We start from the raw sequence: 19259 nt of genomic DNA, 5'->3' as shown, positions 1-19259 counted from the left end.
ATTTCGAATGATGAATCCCACAAATATGGATTAGAAAAAAAAATTTTACACCAAAACCAAAAATTGCGAACCAACCAAAATTTCTTTAACACTCGAAAACACGTATTGCTCTGGTAATATAGTAAGAAAGAGAGAGCTCCAGAAGAAACTTGAACGCTCTTTTATACCCAAAAATCAAAAATATCAAAAAAATTACGTCTGCGCAAGATAACATCATGAATTTACGACACTCTCTCAAAAGCAAAAAGGAGAATTTTAAAGTGATAGGAGTTAAAAGGAAAAAAAGGAATACTCAGAATATGTTGCTGAAAGAGAATACAATAAAATGTTATAAACAAACAAAATGTAAACAAAGTAAATAAAAATAATAATAAGTTTCCGAATGTATGCAACTCATAACCCATTATCCATTACACATAAACAAGTCACCCACACATAACATAAAAATTTCGGAATGTAACACAGTCTACCGACTCGAAGGCCTTCGTGTAGTCCATGAAACATAGATACACTTTTTTATTGTATTCTCTTGCCCTTTCAGCCTTTCATTGATTATTTGTAATAATATCCTGGTTACAAGTGATATTAAAGCAACCTTTCTACAATTGTTGCAGTAATGATGCAATGATTTGTATCATTCAGTTGGTCATTGTCTTGTGCTCCATATTTTTTCACAATGCTTTCGCTTAGTGTTTAATTGTGTCAATGTAAATTGGTATTTCTGTATAGTATAATATTGTCCTGTAATTGGTACTTTGTTGGGCAATAAAGATATCCTTACATAATAAGATGTCCTTATCCTCTATAGCTTTGAAGATCTTGATAGGTATCCCATCCATTCGGGTGATTTTTGGTATTTTATGTGCGATATAGCTCTTTCTATTTCAGATCTTAGTATTTCTTGCTTATCTTGTGTTTGATCGATTTCCACATGTTCGTTTTATATAGATTTTTGGCCAATTTTGTCCAATTGAAAATTAGTGTATTTAGGATCTCGATGTTTATCGTTTCGACCTTAACCTTAAGTCTTTAGAAAGTCTAAAATTTTCTAGGAATTCTTTTTTGACTCTATTTTTTTTATTATTTATCTTTTAATATAGTGACTCACATACTTCGAAAATGTATTTATGTGCTCCTGCACTATCCATCTAAGGCCATTCACATCATCTATTCTATTCCAATGCTTGAAACATGTCGTTATCTCTGCACTGTTTAAACAACGCCAGATGCCTGTTTTTTGTTACATTGTTAAATCGTTTTCCACTGATGTCGAGAGTTTTCAAGAAGATTCTGGCATTTTACAGAAGTGGCTAATAAGTCCCAAGATTGTCCATAACATATTCTACACTTTGTCTTTATGTATGGTATAAACTTTCACAATGCTCTATGACTAAAAATAAGGCAAGAATGAAAAATACTGAAATCCCTAAAGCGGTACAGTTATGGTACAAATATGCGATAATATTTTAGAATAACTGAATTTCTAAGGCACACTGTTAACTTGAAAACCTTATTACATACTTCTCTAATACAAATTTAACTAAACACCCGGTATTACGAATTAAGAAAATTAAAAAATATGTATTTAGTACCCTCTTTCGTCAAGAATACAAACTTTTACTTCTCAATCCTCATCACTCATTATGTTTGTCATTACAGAAATCTTCTTTATCATTTTTAAGTCCAACTAAACTCACTGTGACATTTAACCTCAAAATTAATTCAATATTTTTATTATAAATAGCCAAATATGTTTCTTAATCAACAAAAACAAATTTTAACACCTTTATTAAGGATTATCTCAAGAAATATTCATGTATCATCATGTTTAAACGAAGTACAATTATTAACGAGGTTAAGAGTTGTTGATAACAGTGAAATAGGTAAAAGGGCTATGGCTGAGGGAAAACCACCGAAAATAATTCATGTTTATAATAAAACCGGAATTGGAATGATTGGTAAAGTTCTAATGAAGTACATAAAACGATTTATTTAATTGAAAATGAGTTTGTTTTCAAGGCGATAAGGTGCTGTTGGCTATCAAAGGTGAGAAGAAAAAAGGAGTATTGGTGGGTTTGAAGCAAAATCAAAAAACAAGAGTTCCTAAATTTGATAGTAATAATGTAGTTCTTATTGATGATAATGGGACGCCACTGGGAACAAGGATTCATGTACCCATTCCAACTGTTCTTAGAACTATTTTGAAAGAAAAAACTCAAGTGAAAGGAGCTGATTATACAAAAATATTATCAATTGCTTCTAGTTATGTTTAGAAAATTGTGTAAATTATCATTATAGGATATTAAAACATTAAAATTGTTAACATGAACATCTATTTTTTGTGAATTTTTTTAAATAAAAATATGTAATTTACATTAGAGTGTATAACTCATCCATAGATATAGTTCCAAATTCAATATATCTTTACTAATAACAAATAATAATAAATCTATATTACATTGATACATAAACTTTGAAAAATTTGTAGTTTGAGTATAGGTGGTATGAGCTGACTCCTACATTGGGTGTTAATCATATCTACATTCACCCCAAAGTTAATTAAGTTGTAAAGATCCCTTAAAGCTAGTAATCTTATAATTAGTTTTAAATATATTTAAAAGCCAGTAAACAACCTGTTTATCAATCATTTGCAATTTTGAGTGCTCAACCGCTATTTTTAAGACAAAAGTGTGTTTCAGAAGAAAGAAGATAGATTGAAGATTAGAAGATTAGTATCAAAAGAATTTGCGTTAATTAAAAAGAGAAACATCCAATATCTTTCGCCATTCCGAGTTGATACAACACATTCTTTCAGTGTTGCCAGATAGTTTGCAGCGACATTCGGTAGATCAGCTCGTAATTTTTCGGTAGATTTCGAGAAAATTCGGTAGATTTAAATTTGTATTCATGCAAAATTTTTTTATAAGTAATATAAATAAAACTCAGTTATAAGTATATATATATATATATATATATATATATGTTTATTAAATAAAACAGAATACAAAAAAACTCTAATTTATTTTTACTGCTTAAGTATTTTTATACAAATTATGGGATGTCATACTTTGTATGATCTTCTTTTCTACAATAAAATCGTGGCAGTTATTCTCACCAATGTAACTTTTGGTGTGTAGTAATGCCGAAATAGTGTCAGCGTCTAGTTTATTTCTTTGGTTTGTTTTCATGAGATTTATTTGGGAAAACACCCTTTCAACGTTTGCGGATGAATGTCAATTTTGGTAACTTCATTCCAGAATAAGAAAACGTCATCCGGAAAGGCTAGGATTTCATTATTATTTCGTAAAAGACGCCATTCGTTATCCAGAGGTTGTAGCATGCTTTCATCAATTAGGTTGGGAAATAAAATAGCTACATCTGATATAGATGGAATTGAACCCGACTTTACCTCCAAAGGGTCTAGAAAATTAAATTTTTTCAGAGGATTATTCTTTAACGGAAATCTTTTTATTATTTGGTTACAGCCCTCAATATAGAATTCTAAACAACGCAACCTAAAAAAGTGTAATTGCTGCTGGCTTAAATTTGTTTATGATATAATTTTCAACACATTTCCTCCAACGTAAATATCTTCAAGTGGCATATAGTTTCTTGGATTATTATATTCTACATTTTCAAGAGATGTGGATAATAAATACTCACGTTTAATAAAACAATCGAAAATGGCTTTTAGAATGTTACAAATGTTACGATACAATAAATGAAGTTTTGGTCTTTCGGCTTGCATCTCTCGGTTCAAACTATTAAAGAACGGTACTACAAAATCCAGAAATTGAAGAAACAACTTTGTAGTCGGATCATTTAATTTATGTAATATATTTTCAGCTGCTAAAAGATCTTTTTTGCTTACCGCATCGGTGAAAAATAATTGCAAAGCCCCGAATTGTTCTAAAATTCTACGTACCACAAAGTGTACTGACAGCCATCTCCTTTGAGAGGGCTGTAAAATCTTATGCAATTTAACTTCATAGAATTCTTGAAATTCTTTAAAATCACTGATTCTTTTTGAACTAGACGCGAAGTAATTATAAATATCCCGAGTCAGATCTTCAATAAATCTGGGCAATTTTTGACATGCATAAGAAGCACATAAGTGGAACAAATCACATATGCACTTCATTACGTATAAACAGGTAATGTCTTTCTTAAAGAGACTCATGACAGAAAGGTGCTGCCCCATCATAACATTTGCACCATCTGCCGCAAATCCTATTAAATTATCTTTTAAAGATACGTCAATTTTTTTAAAGAAAACAATAATGTTATTATATAAAGTATTGGCATCTGCGGCGGAAAGTGGTATCAAACCCAGAAAATTATCTTTGACGCCCTTACTCGTCAAATATCTTATTACTAAGCACAGATGTTTTGTGGTTGTCCGATCCGTTGACTCATCTACTATCAGTGAAAATTTGTTTTGGCGAAGATGAGCACATAAATCGTCAAAACTTTGTTGCCCTAAAACATTTTTTACGATGGCTGTGGCATGCTGTGTTAATTTCGTATGCGCATGCGTTAACCATAAATTTAGTTCAAACTACCGCCACTTTACGCACACATACGTACAAATACTCACACATACGCATCAAATCAAAACGTCATCATAGGAAGTATAAAATCAAAAAAAATTTGTAAAATTTTGAGTGTAAAACTAACCTAAAAGTGACTTATTTGTGGCGTGTCGGAATTATTGAAAGGAGATTAGTGTTATTAGTATTAAGATTAATTAAAGAACTGAGGGCATTCCGAATTGAGTAAGTAAAATAAATTAATATTATTTACAAAATAATTTATAACAAGTTATTTTTTGCATGTAGAAAAACCAAATAAAGAACAAAAGATTTAAACGAAATAGTGGAGTAAGGACATTGTGAAAACTTCGTGGAAAAAAACTACCTGAAAACGAATTTAAAAAATTTTAGGCGTGTTTAAATATCTAAAATTGTTTAATCGTGTTCGATCTGTTGTTTGAATACTATTAGCAAAATCATTTGCTTCTTCTGTATTATCGTCAAATTCTATAACATCCATTGAAGAACATGAAGACATGAATGAAGATGAAGGTGAAGATACAGGCGAAGATGTAGTCAACCAAAGCGAAATTGTTGCGAATACATACGCATACATTTCTGGCTACATGGCTCGAAAAATATTACAAAGAGTGAAATGTAACACATGCCGTAATGATTTTATATCACAAAGAAGTAGTCATGGAATACTTATAGAGGAGCGTGCCTATACCCCACAGGCGCTGTTGCAGCCAAGCGATAAGCTACAGGTGTTATTTTCAGAAGGCACCAAAATAATACATAACAAGTTACCGAAAATAGCTAACCAGCGTTCTATTAAAAAGAAATTCATTTTTTATTTATCAAAAATGGAAAATCCGAAATTTAATTGTACATATGTGGGTGAAAAACATAAACGCTATCTTGAAAAGTTATGACAAGAGAAATGTTCACGATCCTCTAAACATTAAAGCTTTAAAAAAGTGCAAAAAAACGAAAAATTGCTGAAGTTAAACAATTACAAATTTAATGTTTTTTATATATGTTATTTTTAATTACCTACTTAATTTTACTTTCTTTTTTGTAATTTTTATTTCATCATTTTGTTTCTTAATTTAGTTTATTTTATTTTTTTGTTTCTATTTTAATATATTTTTTAACTTAAAATTGTTTTTGACTTAACAAAATTTCGTTTTAAAATTGTGTATGTTGAAATTTTGCAGAAACAAATTCTCTATAAACAAAATTAACAATTTTTGCTTATAGTGAATTTGTTTCTGTAAAATTTTATCATGCATGGTTTTAAAACAAACCAAAAACCTAATTCTAAAGATTTTTAAAATTCCCGGGTAAAATGCTACCGCGCTACTAGCGCTAAATGAGGGTAGTCTGAACTAAAAACAGCGTTTCATTTTAAGGTGGGGAACCCACCATCTATATTAGTATATTTATATATTTAATCTATGGGCTGTGGTCTTTGTTCTTCCACATGTCAGCCCTTTGGCAATTTTTGAGTCATCGCAAATTTTCGGAAATAATTTTATTAAATGGTCCATTACAGCGAAGGGAATATTGCGTTCGACTACAAATGCACTTAACCGTATTTCCCCTAAGAAAAAGAAAAGAATTATATTTCTGTTACACAAAGTCATTTTAAACTTACCTTCTTTGATTTTATTTTCTAATTGAATTTGGGAGGGAAGTCCTGCTGTCGCAAATTCTTGTAGTGTTTTCTGCTTAGAAAGCAATTTAATTTTTTGTTGATGAAATTTTCCTAGTGCGTGTTTGTTAAGAGCATCTTTTCCACTAATTATGTTAATGTCTTTGTCACAGGTTTTACATTTAGCATAGTCTGTACCTTTGTTACTTTTTGTTAGCCACCCTTTGAAATCTGGAATTCCTTCCCATATATTTTTGTAATGTTGTGCATATTTTCTTTTTTTTATTGCACCGGTACTAGTACCCTCACCACCACTATCACTATCACTCATTATTTTCAATGTTTGGATTAACAGTTTAATAGAGACACGTCTGACCGCCTAAAGATTGTGGAAGGAATACCAAATAACTACACTGCTCTTTGAAATTAACTATCAAAAAAGTCCCCGTTGGCGGCGCGGTGCGGCGGCACCAATCAAAAAATTCCCCGGCATTATGCTGTACCACAGTGTAGACAACTAGCTTGGAAAGTATAGTACAGGGACCTATACGCAAGATCTTAATTACAGGTTACTACAAAAAGTGTATCAATATTGAAGTTCAAAAAAGGTTTGAATAAGGAACATTATTAAGAGAACTGTGATAACAGATATGTATCTGAAGAGATCTTTATACCTAATTACAATAATCATAAATCTACACCGTAATTTTTCGGTAGATCCATCCTTCAAATCGGTAGATCGGTAGATTTAATTGGAATTCGGTAGATCTACCGAAAATTCGGTAGATCTGGCATCACTGCATCCTTCTCCAATGAACGATGGTCCAGAGTGCGGGAAGTTAGCCCCCATTTTTTGATTTTTAAATTTTTTATTGTTGTTCTAGATTGTTCTAGAATTGTTCTACATTGTTCCAAAGCGGCAAATCGAAAAAATAAAAACTCCGCGAGAAAACCGAAAAAACGGGTTTTTTGACTAGCCCCCCATTTTTGGAAATATCAAATTTTCTTTGTTGTTCTGGGTTGTTCTAATTGTTCTAGTTATTGTTCTAGAAAATGAAAATTATGGGATACAGCATTACGAAGTTATAACTAAAAATAATTACAAAATCACATATTTTTTGTTGCTCTAAATTATTCTTGTTGTTCTAGGTACTTAAAATGTTTATTTAATCACTGCGGCTTTAGTTCTTATAAAGTTTCATATTAAAAATTAGTACTTACAACAATTAAAACAATTCAGAACAGCTGTTATTTTCACTAGAAAAACCTTAAATTTGAGTTGTGATATCGGACAGGTTTTGTTGAATCAGTGAACCCAACCTTTAATATAATAATACTTAGTTTTAAAAAACTAAAAAAATATGGGATAATCTGACAATCCTAATTTTCTAAAAATCATAAGTTTCACCATTCTCTTTAAACTTGTAATAGTAAAACATAAGTTGCGATTTAAAGTGTATTTTATTTTGTATAAAGTAAGTAATAAATTAATAAATAAACTAAACTTTATGAACTTATGAAAGAATTACTAACGGAAACTTCCAAAAACTTTAATTTTCAAAGAGTAAAGTGTTCTTTATAGAGTTGTTCTAGTGAAAATATTAGCTGTTCCAGATTGCTTAGGTATAATAAATACCTATATATTTGTGATATGGAACTGAAAATAGAAAAACTATGGTCACAGCAATCAACTAGACATTTTGGCAGCCCAACCTATTTTTAGTTATAACTTCGTAATGCTGTATCCCATAATTTTGATTTTCTAGAACAATAACTAGAACAACCCAGAACAAGAAAGAAAATCTGACTTTTCCAAAAATGGGTAGTTAGTAAAAAAACGTTTTTTTGGTTTTTCTCGCAGAGTTTTCATTTTTGCTATTTACCGCTTTGGAACAATGTAGAACAACTCTAGAACAATCTAGAACAACAATGAAAAAATTTAAAAATTGGGAGCCAACTTCCCGCACTCCATTACCACCACAATTTACAATTCCAGAACAAAGTCTATATCCTCGCAAGTATCATCAGCTACGAAGGTACTCACTCTTTGAGTGATGTAGGACACTACACAGGGCCTATTTTTGATTCAGTTGGGCCCCAAGGCCCAAGCAAAATTTCGAGCCCCCACGCCCCAATGTCTCATATACGACTTTTCAATAAGAATTTTTTTGCTTACCTTGGGCACCTTAGGTTTATGATAAAAAAATCTAGAAAAATCAATACAAACATTTATTAAACAAAAACATAAAGTACAAAAAGCAAAATCTAAAATTAACAAAACAACAACAAAAAATAAAACTTCGATCCAAAGAACAACGAACAAAATAAATAATACCTACTTAATGAAAAGAAACAACTACCTACCTAATTATTTTTTTTTACGAATTTTCATTTCAGAAAACTTCTGTATGATAGAATTGGTCTCTAATCTATCGAGAATATCGTTTTCTACGTTAAGGATAGCCAACGATGAAGCATTTTCTTCGTTTAATGAGTTTCTTAGATAGGATTTTACCCGTTTTAACGTAGAAAATGATCTTTCGCCGGATGCGTTACTAATAGGAATAGTTAAATATATACGCAACAATACCTCAACGTTAGAGAAGGTTGACAAAATATTGTTATCAATTAAAAATTTTAACATTTCCTGAGGGTCTTTAGAGGAAATATCATTTAATCTACAAAGTGCTTTAAATTGTACAATTTCATCCTTTAAATCGTCAGTGGCATCCACATCCATATTGTAATATTTTTTAATATATTCTAAACTTACATTAAATTTTTCATCTGAGGATTCGGCAAAAAATACACCGAAAATCTCATTTACACAATCATACGCTTGCATTTTCATTTTTAATTCAAAAACCAACTTGTCACATATAGGAAAAAAAGTATTTATTTTAAAGTTCTTAGCACCGCTTAAAGTAATGTCTTCTGCAGGGCCTTCATCAAAGCACTGTTTCCTCTTACGAACTCTTGAAATCTCATCCTTGTAAACACTATTATTTGGCTGAATTTTTTTGGCTTCTTCTTCAATTTCATCAAACTGTTCTCTCCTAAAATTCTTGACAAATTCAATCAATCCACTATATAGTGTACAAGCTACAGTTAGATTGGCATGATTAACTTGTAGTGATTTACTGGTAGAGTTTATTCTGTCTAGGAGTCTTTTCCAAATTACTGTCATCAAAGCAAATTCAAATGTATTCATTTTGTAAAGTAAATCTCCAGCTTCTCTTCTGGTAGATTCTTTTTGGTTTACATCTTCATTTAGCTCTACTAATAAGCTCTACTATCATTTGCAAGAAGTTGAATGAACTCATTACAAATGGTTGAAGAAAGATAATTAACATGCCCACTTCCAATGTAACCATATTTCTGAAGGTGGCTGACTAAAAACGGGTCAAATTCGCTAAGAAATTCCAACGAGCCTAAATAGTTACCATTTCCCTTTGTAAAAAGCTTAGTGGTGGAACCATAAAATGGTTCTTGAAGTACTGAGTCGCATTTTTCCAGTCAGTGTAGCCATCGGCACTAAGGTTTACACCTATTTTTGAAAAAAGTTTGCATACATAACAATAAACACAGCCCGATTTGGGACTGTAAACCAACCACTCACAAAGGGCTTTTTCGCCATTTCAAATTTATAGAAGGTTGAACTTTGTAAGCATCTAGATTTTTTACCGTCCATTTGTTTTAGACACCCACTTATTTTGTCAATATTTTGGTCAGGTCTGTTTCTAAGGAAATATTCTTGAAATTTCGAAGTTATATTTTGAGGTTGAGGCCAGTCTGCTAGATCACAAGGAAATAGTGGAGCTTCACTATGTTGACAGGTTTCTGGATCAATTTCCAATAAGTCACTTACTATAACGCTATCATCATCGTCAGCGTGTTCGTGTTCTTGTACCTCAATGGAATTGCTGGTTAGAGTATCCATTTCCTCATCTTCAGCATCTTCTAATGGTGATTCCGGGAGATCTTGCTGATTTTCTGGCTCCTTTCTAAGGAATGCCAACATTGCGTTTTTTTGTTTTTCTTTTTCATTTTCCCTTAGTAATGCCTTTTTACGCTTCGCACTACCACTTTGATGTTTGTAACTCATATTCTTCAACCTTTCTGAAATTAAAATAATTCAAAACCACACTTAATGTTGGTCTAATTTAGAAATCTGGGTAATACAATAATATTAATGTCAAATAATACAGAGTGTCCGAAATTCGTAGGGAACGTAATACGATACCGAAAACCGCTGGAGGAGATAGTAAATAACAGACAGTTCTTCTTGTTTGTAATTTGTAATGGAATGCCGTTTACTTTGTGATTCTACCAGTTTGGGTTTTTAGGTTAGGGTACATATTTTGAGAAAACTAAAAAGATGAATTTCCAAAAATACCCTGCAATTCATGAAAATGCTCAAACTCTTAAAACACTTTTTCAGGGCTAATTTTATTAAGAAAACTCCTGCTTAGATAAATTTCATTTGTTATGTTGAAATTTTCTTGGACCTTTATGAACTTGTTGTTTTTTGAATACGGACCTGGACTTTTTTTACTTTTTATTTAAGATTTTAAGGCTTTCTCTGATGTTTAAAATCAATGCCGTATCACACTTATTCGAAAAACTCATATTGTTTTGTTGATTGTTGACTACTTAACAACAGGAAATAATTTTTGAATAATTGCCATATAGGTCGAGTGCGGGAAGTTAGCCCCCCATTTTTTGATTTTTAAATTTTTTATTGTTGTTCTAGATTGTTCTAGAGTTGTTCTACATTGTTCCAAAGCGGCAAATCGAAAAAATAAAAACTCCGCGAGAAAACCGAAAAAACAGGTTTTTTGACTAGCCCCCCACTTTTGGGAAAATCAAATTTTCTTTGTTGTTCTGGGTTGTTCTAGTTGTTCTAGTTATTGTTCTAGAAAATCAAAATTATGGGATACAGCATTATGAAGTTATAACTAAAAATAGGTTTGGCCGCCGAAATGTCTAGTTGATTGCTGTGACCATAGTTTTTCTATTATCAATTCCATATTACAAATATATACTTATTATAGCTAACGCAATCTGGAACAGCTATTATTTTCACTAGAACAACTTTCTAAAGAGCACTTTACTCTTTGAAAATTAGTTTTTGGAAGTTTTTGGAAGTTTCAGTCAGTAATTATTGTGTCAGCGGTTTTATATTACACAATAAGATTTAAAAAACATAGAACAATCTAAAATAACTCAATCTTTGCCGATTCAAATTGTTCTAGATGTGTTTTACGTTTAACATGGACATTAATTTTGCAAAATCACATATTTTTTGTTGCTCTAAATTGTTCTTGTTGTTCTAGGTACTTAAAATGTTTATTTAATCACTGCGGCTTTAGTTCTTTTAAAGTTTCATATTAAAAATTAGTACTTACAACAATTAAAACAATTCAGAACAGCTGTTATTTTCACTAGAAAACCCTTAAATTTGAGTTGTTGTGATGTCGGACTAAAAATCACCTTTCTCTTTAAAGTTATAATAATAAAACATAAGTTGCGATGTAAAGTGTATTTTATTTTGCAAAACTAAGTAATAAATTAATAAATAAACTAAACTAACAAAAGTAGGTTGGGCTGCCAAAATGTCTAGTTGATTGCTGTGACCATAGTTTTTCTATTTTCAGTTCCATAATTCCAGTTCCACAAATATATACTTATTATACCTAAGCAATCTGGAACAGCTAATATTTTCACTAAAACAACTCTATAAAGAACACTTTACTCTTTGAAAATTAAAATTTTTGGAAGTTTCAGTTAGTAATTCTTTCATAAGTTCATAAGTAAGTTTCATTAATATCTATTTCAATAAAAAATAAAAAATATATTGTTCAAAATACCTGCGGATTCGACAGCATATTTCATAGTTTAGCATTTGCCCGTACACACAATTCATTTAGAAATCATGTTGAGAATGTTTGCACAGATTGCTTTAGTTTCCTAAAATTATTTTTAAAAACCGGTTCTAGTAAAGCAACATATAAAAAAAGAACTGAACTATTAACAGGAATAAATTCTTTTGGAAGCCAGAAAATTGCCGGCGTAATAATAATGAATGCTATTTCAAATATTGCGTTTCTTTGCACACAACTGTTTAAAGAACAATTTAGTTATTGTAGGACTAAAAACTGCAATAATAGTTTAAACGTTACTTTCCATAAAAACATAATTTTACCAATCGATATTGACATCGTAACAATATTTTGCTATGCACAGCTAAAGCAAGTAATAGAAAACTACATGCAAACTCTAAGTAACAATTGCAAAAAAATGTGGTCTGTTTATAGAAACAACGAATGGAGAGAACAATAAAACAAAATTGAGTGATTACGCACGCAATTTGTTACTCCACAACAAATTCTATATCCCTGCAGGTATCATCAGTTACGAAGGTACTCAATCTTTGAATGATGTAGGACAGTACCCAGCATTGGTGCCCAACAATGCCAATTGGATATTATTTAATGACTTACGAAAAAAATCCGTACAAGTTGAAGAAGCTACTGAAAGAAATGCACAAATGTGCATATATGTTTATAAATGAGGAAAGTGATGTAACCTTAGAATAAGTTATTGTACTAATATAGTAATACTGATCGAATAGTTATTGTTTTATTTGTTAGTTTAGTTTATTATTACTTAGTTTATACAAAATAAAATACACTTTAAATCGCAACTTATGTTTTACTATTATAAGTTGAAAGAGAAAGGTGAAACTTGTGATTTTTAGAAAATTAGGATGGTCAGATAATTCCATATTTTTTTAGTTTTTTAAAACTATTATTATATTAAAGTGTTGTGGTACCACCCGTTTACGTAGTGCTGCTCACGTAGTATTTATCTTTATAATAATAGGAATATAATAAGTTTACAATATAATAATGTAGGTATCAAAAGTAATGATTCTGTAACTAAAAACCAAATAACCACCAGAGACATGTGTGAATAATAAATATATCAGGGGACGGAACCAGATGGGAACAACCCCTAATTCTCCTTGTCTCTGCGTATATCAAGAAACAGATGGAAACATACTTAGTTATATGATATTTTGCGTGGGAAGCACTGCTGTGAAAACAGAGTTCACTAGGAACAGGGGGGTTAAGCCGAAAAGGCACTTCACTAAGAGCGGTCGAAAAGTCGAGTCACATTAAGTTAGTCGCCTCTATTAGATCTAGTTGATCAGTTAGTTTTAGAACAAATTGTTACCGGTCGTCATCGTCGTCTCTTAAATAAAATTTAACTAAAATTAAGAACAGAAGAAAGTTGTTTAATTTAATAAATTGCCCTTCACAACGAAGAAATAAATATAGTCGTAAATATCGACGTTACATCGTAAGAATATACAACATCGGTGGCGGCGGTACACAACATTGGTGGCAGCGGTAAACTTTCGGTTTACTACCAACGACGTCCTGGGGGAAACAAGGAAAAGAAAAGAAGGTATTGAAGGAGCGCGGAGACGCATCAAGACCTCCTGGAGAAATCAGCACGGGAAACACCTGATATCGGACTGAAGGAGCGCCAGTACGCAGCAGACGTTTCATCAGAAGTGGACAGACGTTATTCAAGGATCTGCAGATACACGCATCCAGGTGGAGCAAGGCCTAGACGTGGTGCAGAATTGATCATGTATATGTAAGTCACTTGCATTGTTTCTTGTGTGACACTACTTTTCCTTGCAAGTCCTTTAAGGGTTAGGTTTATTAGGTATTAGATTTAAAAAAAAAAAAGAGAAGGAAAAATAAAAAATAATAATAATAATTAAATTCAAGGGAAACTGCAAATAAATAAGTAGAATAAAAAATTTTTTTTTTTTTCAAATTATTTAATATAATTATATTTTAATAAATATGGCTCAACAACCAGATAATCGTAAAGATGCTATAGATGTTTTAAACCAAATCGAAGTATTCGATGGGTATGGTGACACAAATTCATTGAATTTTTTCTTAAAAAGTTGTGATGCTATGATGAACGTAGTAAAAGAAACAGAAAAAGATAATTTAGCAGAACTAATTTTTGCAACAAAATTAAAAGGGAAAGCACAAGAAGTGACCCAGTCTCAAGAATTTTTGAATTGGGACGACATAAAAGATTTTTTGTTAGAACAATTTACTGATAAACGACCCCCTACACATTTTTTAAACTTATTAATGAATATCAAACAAAATTACAAAGAAAACATTAAAGATTACGGAAAACGCATTCAGAATTTATTTAACAAATATAAAGAAACTTGCATGTCAAATTATGGATCCGGTGAAGCAAAAGTACTAATCGACAATGTTAACAGCATATTAGTAACAAATTTTAGAAAAGGGTTGCACGACGAAAAGGTCCAATTACGAATAATAGCGGAAAATACAAAAGATTTAGATAGGGCAATTTCGATAGCAATAGAAATGGGGCTTGAGCAAAACGAAAATTACAAATTTAATCAAAATTCACGAAATATTAGTTTCCTTCAAAAAAATAATTTTCAAAATCAATTGAGTCAAAACCAAATATCATGTATGTTTTGTCACAGAACAAATCACTTAACATCACAGTGCAGACAACTTCAAAATTATGAACAAGGCCAAGTACAAAATAGTCACTCAAATTCATTTCATTTTTCCCCTCAACAAAAAAGTTATAATTTTAGATTTCAACACAACCGAGGCAATAATAGGTTCCATTCGTCAAATGGTTCCACAAACTATCAATTTTCAAATAACCCTAGACATTCACAACAAAATTATCCTAATCAGAGCTATCCAGACCAACGAAATTATTCTTTTCGATACAATAATCAGAATAATTCAAGACAGCAATTTTTTTCCAACAACCCAAATGATTCAAATACAAGGCATAATAATTATAATCAACAAAATTATTCTGGATATCATTATAACCAAGGGCAACCGAATAATTTTAGTAGAGAAAATAATCATTTCAGTCAACCCCAAGTAAACCAAAATTTTAATAATCCTTTTAGTGGTCAAATTCAAACAGTTCAACGGCAAAATCTGCCTACGTTGTCTCCTACAAGCCGTTCCGTACCGTTACAGTCCCAAGAAAATGTTTCGGGAAACGAGCATTAACCCATAATCGCGAACAGCCGAGTATGGTAGTTAACAATAGCTGTTCAACAAATAAGAATAATCCATTTTTGCATTCTCCAGATATACTGAAAACCATAAATAAAATCACCCCAAGTTCGTCCAAGTCAGTTTCACTTTCAAACGACCAAACACAATTAGATATAATCGAGATAGAATCCCCGAATTTTCAAAGTTCTTGTGTTCAACTTTTACTTGATACCGGAGCTGATGTCTCTCTTTTAAAAATAAGTAAGTTAGCATATGATTTTAAAATAAATAAAGACTCAGTTTTACAATTAAAAGGCATTAGTGAACAACCAATTTATACCTTGGGAATTTCTACTATCTCAATTAAGTTAAAAAATAAAATTTTAAATCATGAATTCCACATTATCCCTGATAACATTCCAATAAAAAACGATGGACTTTTAGGTCGTGATTTCCTTCAGAAACATAAAGCCAAGATAGATTACGAAAAAGAAATTGTATATTTTGACAACAACTATTTACCAATTTTACCCTCCAAAATAATTACGATTATTCCGGCAAGATGTGAAAAAATAATTTCCGCATTAACAAACACTTCTGATATCGAAGGAATAGTAAAGGCAAAGCAAATTTCTGAAGAACTTTACATAGGATCAACTTTAACTAAAGTAGAAAACAGAAGGTGTTTTGTTAGTATTCTGAACATCTCAAATAAACCCATAACAATTCCTACGCCGAGGGTTAACGTCGAACCCGTTAGTTCTAATGATTTCAATTTTATAGAAACAACTAATATTAATCATCTTGAGCGTTTAAATAAATTAAGAACTGCTCTGAAAATAGATCATTTGAATTCAGAAGAATCGGATACTTTGTTGGAGATTTGCGATAATTTTAGTGACATATTTTATGTAGAGGGCGATAAACTGTCCTGCACTAAAACAGTTACACATAGTATACCAACCGATCCGTCTAAGGGACCCATTAATATTAAACCTTATAGATTACCATTTAAACATCGAGAAGAAATAAAGGAACAAACTAATCAAATGTTACAAGACGGTATTATCTCACCTTCATGTAGTCCGTGGAATAGTCCATTGCTAGTAGTTCAGAAGAAATCTGATTCAAACGAATCTAAATTTCGTATATGCGTAGATTTTAGAAAAATTAATGAAATTACTATAGGAGCAGACGCATTCCCATTACCCAATATAACTGATATTTTAGACCAATTAGGAAATGCTCATTATTTCACAACATTAGATTTAGCTAACGGTTTTCACCAAGTCCCAATGGACGAGAAAGACAAAATAAAAACCGCGTTTAGTACGACAAACGGACATTTTGTCTATAATCGTATGCCATTCGGATTAAAAGGGGCTCCTGCGACATTCCAACGTCTTATGAACACTGTATTAAGCGGTTTACACGGAATTAAGTGTTTCATTTATTTGGACGATGTGGTTGTTTATGCAAATAATTTAAGGGACCATAGCGACAGACTAATTGAAATTTTTGAAAGATTAAGACTGCATAATTTAAAGATTCAACCCGGAAAATGTTCGTTTTTACGTAAAGAATGTTTATATTTAGGCCACATCATTACAGAAAATGGTATTAAGCCAGACCCCGCGAAGGTAGATTGCGTAGAAAATTTTCCGCAGCCAAAAAGTCCAAAAGATGTAAAATCATTTTTGGGTTTAGTCGGCTATTACAGGAAATTTATTAAAGACTTTGCAAAGATATCCAAACCACTAACAAAACTATTAAGAAAAGACCAAAAATTTAATTGGAGTAACGAGTGTAATATTTCTTTTGAAACACTCAAGAAAAGTATAACTTCCCCACCGGTTCTCCAATATCCAGATTTTTCAAGAGAATTCATTATCACCACAGACGCCAGCAATTATGCTATCGGCGCAATTTTATCACAAGGAGAAGTTAATAGTGATCAACCTATCGCATTTGCAAGTAGAACGTTGAATAAAGCCGAACAAAATTACTCTACCACAGAAAAAGAATTAACAGCAATAGTTTGGGCCGTAAAACATTTTCGACCATACGTATTCGGCACGAAATTTAAAGTAGTTACCGATCATAAGCCACTACTTTACGTTTTTAATATTAAAGACCCCGGATCTCGACTTACACGATTTAGGTTGAAATTAGAAGAATATAACTATACAGTCCTATATAAAGCCGGTAAGAAAAATACCAATGCCGATGCTCTGAGTAGAATTAACACCGTAGACGCAAATTTAATCACCGATTATGAAGAATTTCAGGATTATATGAAGACAAATGTAGTTTTAAATTCTAAAATAAAAGAGACAAATACCACCCTATTTCAAACTAATGATACAGATCCGTTAGTAATGTTTATTCCAAAAAACTTTAATAAAAGAAAATTTAGATCTTTGGAATCTAACAAAACCATAAATCAATTCTTAGAAAGTTTTAAAAATGACATTCAGTTAAATGTTACTTCTGTTTACCATCATCAAAACCCTAATATATTTTTATTAATAGATAACGAAAATTCATTTAGTGATGTTTCATATGAAAACATTTGGTCATGTTTGCTAAATTTAAGGAATCTTATAAATAATACAAAAATTAAACTGTCATTTATTAAATATCATTATCATCATCCAATTAAATGGGAAATAATTTATCCAATGATCAGGTATATTTTTCGAAACACAAATGTAGAAATAACAATTTACAATAACGATCTAATAACTCCAACAGAATCAAATAAAAATAGTATATTGCAAGAATTTCATAATTCTCCACTAGCAGGTCATCAAGGCGTATCACGCACATACAAAAAACTCGCACAATTATATAATTGGAAGGGAATGAGAAAAGACGTTAAACAATTTATACGAAAGTGTGAACTTTGTCAAAAAAATAAAATGTCCCGAAAAACCAAAATGCCAATGATTATCACAACAACCGCAAGTAAACCTTTTGAAAGATGTTTTATGGATATAGTTGGTCCCTTACCCGAAACCGAAGAAGGACATAAATACATATTAACTTTTCAGGATGATTTAACGAAATACAACATAAACGTTCCAATGAAAAATCAAGAAGCATCAACTGTGGCTGATCACTTCGTTAAAAATGTTATTTGTTTCTATGGTATACCTGAAGTTTTAGTCACTGATCGAGGAACAAATTTTTTAAGCACGCTTTTCAGAAATGTCTGTAAAATTCTAAAAATAAAAAAAATTCAAACAACTAGTTACCATCCAGAATCAAACGGAGCATTAGAAAGATCCCATAGAGTATTAGAAGAATATTTAAGACATTTTATTTCAGACACGCAGGAAGATTGGAATGCTTGGATTCCATTCGCAACATTCACTTATAATACCAGTATTCATACAGCTACACAATTTTCTCCTTTCGAACTTTTGTTTGGTTATACACCGACCTTGCCAACTTCAATAACCCAACCACCAAAAACTAAATATACTTACGATGATTTTGTTGCGAACCTTAAACAAAAAATGCAATATTCTAGACAGATAGCAAAAGAAAATCTATTACGAAGTAAACATGTTTCAAAAACTAGTTATGATAAAAATACATTTTCAAGAGAATTTACGGTAGGCGACAATGTACTTCTTTACGACGAATCAGTTCGTAGAGGTCGAAACAAAAAACTAACCTCTTTATGGATAGGCCCATATACAATAACCGAAAAATTATCTGACGTTAACTATATTATTCAAAAGGGTAGGCATTCACAAACCATACACGCTAATAGATTAAAACACTTTTATGATTAAAAACAATTTTTTATAATAAAATACGAATTTACTTACACGTATATTTTTCAGGTTATTACTACTCGCGAATCTTTTCATTATAACAAATTGCTGAATCTTTTCCCCATGGATTGAAAATTCCCATACCTCTAGATATTTCAAATTTTCTGCCTTTTATACCTTT

General features: G+C 31.2%; 2 protein-coding genes across 2 annotated transcripts; one reads left to right on the top strand and one right to left on the bottom strand.

Annotated features, from left to right (window-relative positions):
- Positions 1–1674: 1674 nt before the first annotated feature.
- Positions 1675–2373, top strand: LOC111420698 (mitochondrial ribosomal protein L14). Its single transcript, XM_023053737.2, has 2 exons — positions 1675–1958; positions 2020–2373. Exons 1-2 carry the CDS (start codon positions 1751–1753, stop codon positions 2271–2273), a joined length of 462 nt encoding a protein of 153 aa, XP_022909505.1. The 5' UTR covers positions 1675–1750; the 3' UTR covers positions 2274–2373.
- Positions 2374–3008: 635 nt separating this feature from the next.
- LOC111420700 (uncharacterized) lies at positions 3009–9040 on the bottom strand. Its single transcript, XM_071200379.1, has 2 exons — positions 8963–9040; positions 3009–4558 (listed from the first exon to the last, which is right to left on the bottom strand). Exons 1-2 carry the CDS (start codon positions 9038–9040, stop codon positions 3551–3553), a joined length of 1086 nt encoding a protein of 361 aa, XP_071056480.1. The 3' UTR covers positions 3009–3550.
- Between the last annotated feature and the right edge of the window lie 10219 nt (positions 9041–19259).

The sequence above is a fragment of the Onthophagus taurus genome, chromosome 11 (assembly GCF_036711975.1).
Source record: "Onthophagus taurus isolate NC chromosome 11, IU_Otau_3.0, whole genome shotgun sequence".
Classification (NCBI taxonomy): Eukaryota; Metazoa; Arthropoda; class Insecta; order Coleoptera; family Scarabaeidae; genus Onthophagus; species Onthophagus taurus.
Note: the sequence above shows the minus strand (reverse complement) of the source record. Positions and strands in the feature narration are given on the sequence as shown.

Excerpts from the sequence above, each read along its gene's own strand:
- LOC111420700 (XM_071200379.1), bottom strand. The coding sequence starts at position 9,040 with ATGAAAATGCAAGCGTATGATTGTGTAAATGAGATTTTCGGTGTATTT. Across the intron at positions 4,559-8,962 it reads CCTCAGATGAAAAATTTAAT|TTTGAACTAAATTTATGGTT; the intron begins GTAAGTTTAGAA and ends AAGTGGCGGTAG.
- LOC111420698 (XM_023053737.2), top strand. The coding sequence starts at position 1,751 with ATGTTTCTTAATCAACAAAAACAAATTTTAACACCTTTATTAAGGATT. Across the intron at positions 1,959-2,019 it reads AACCGGAATTGGAATGATTG|GCGATAAGGTGCTGTTGGCT; the intron begins GTAAAGTTCTAA and ends TTTGTTTTCAAG.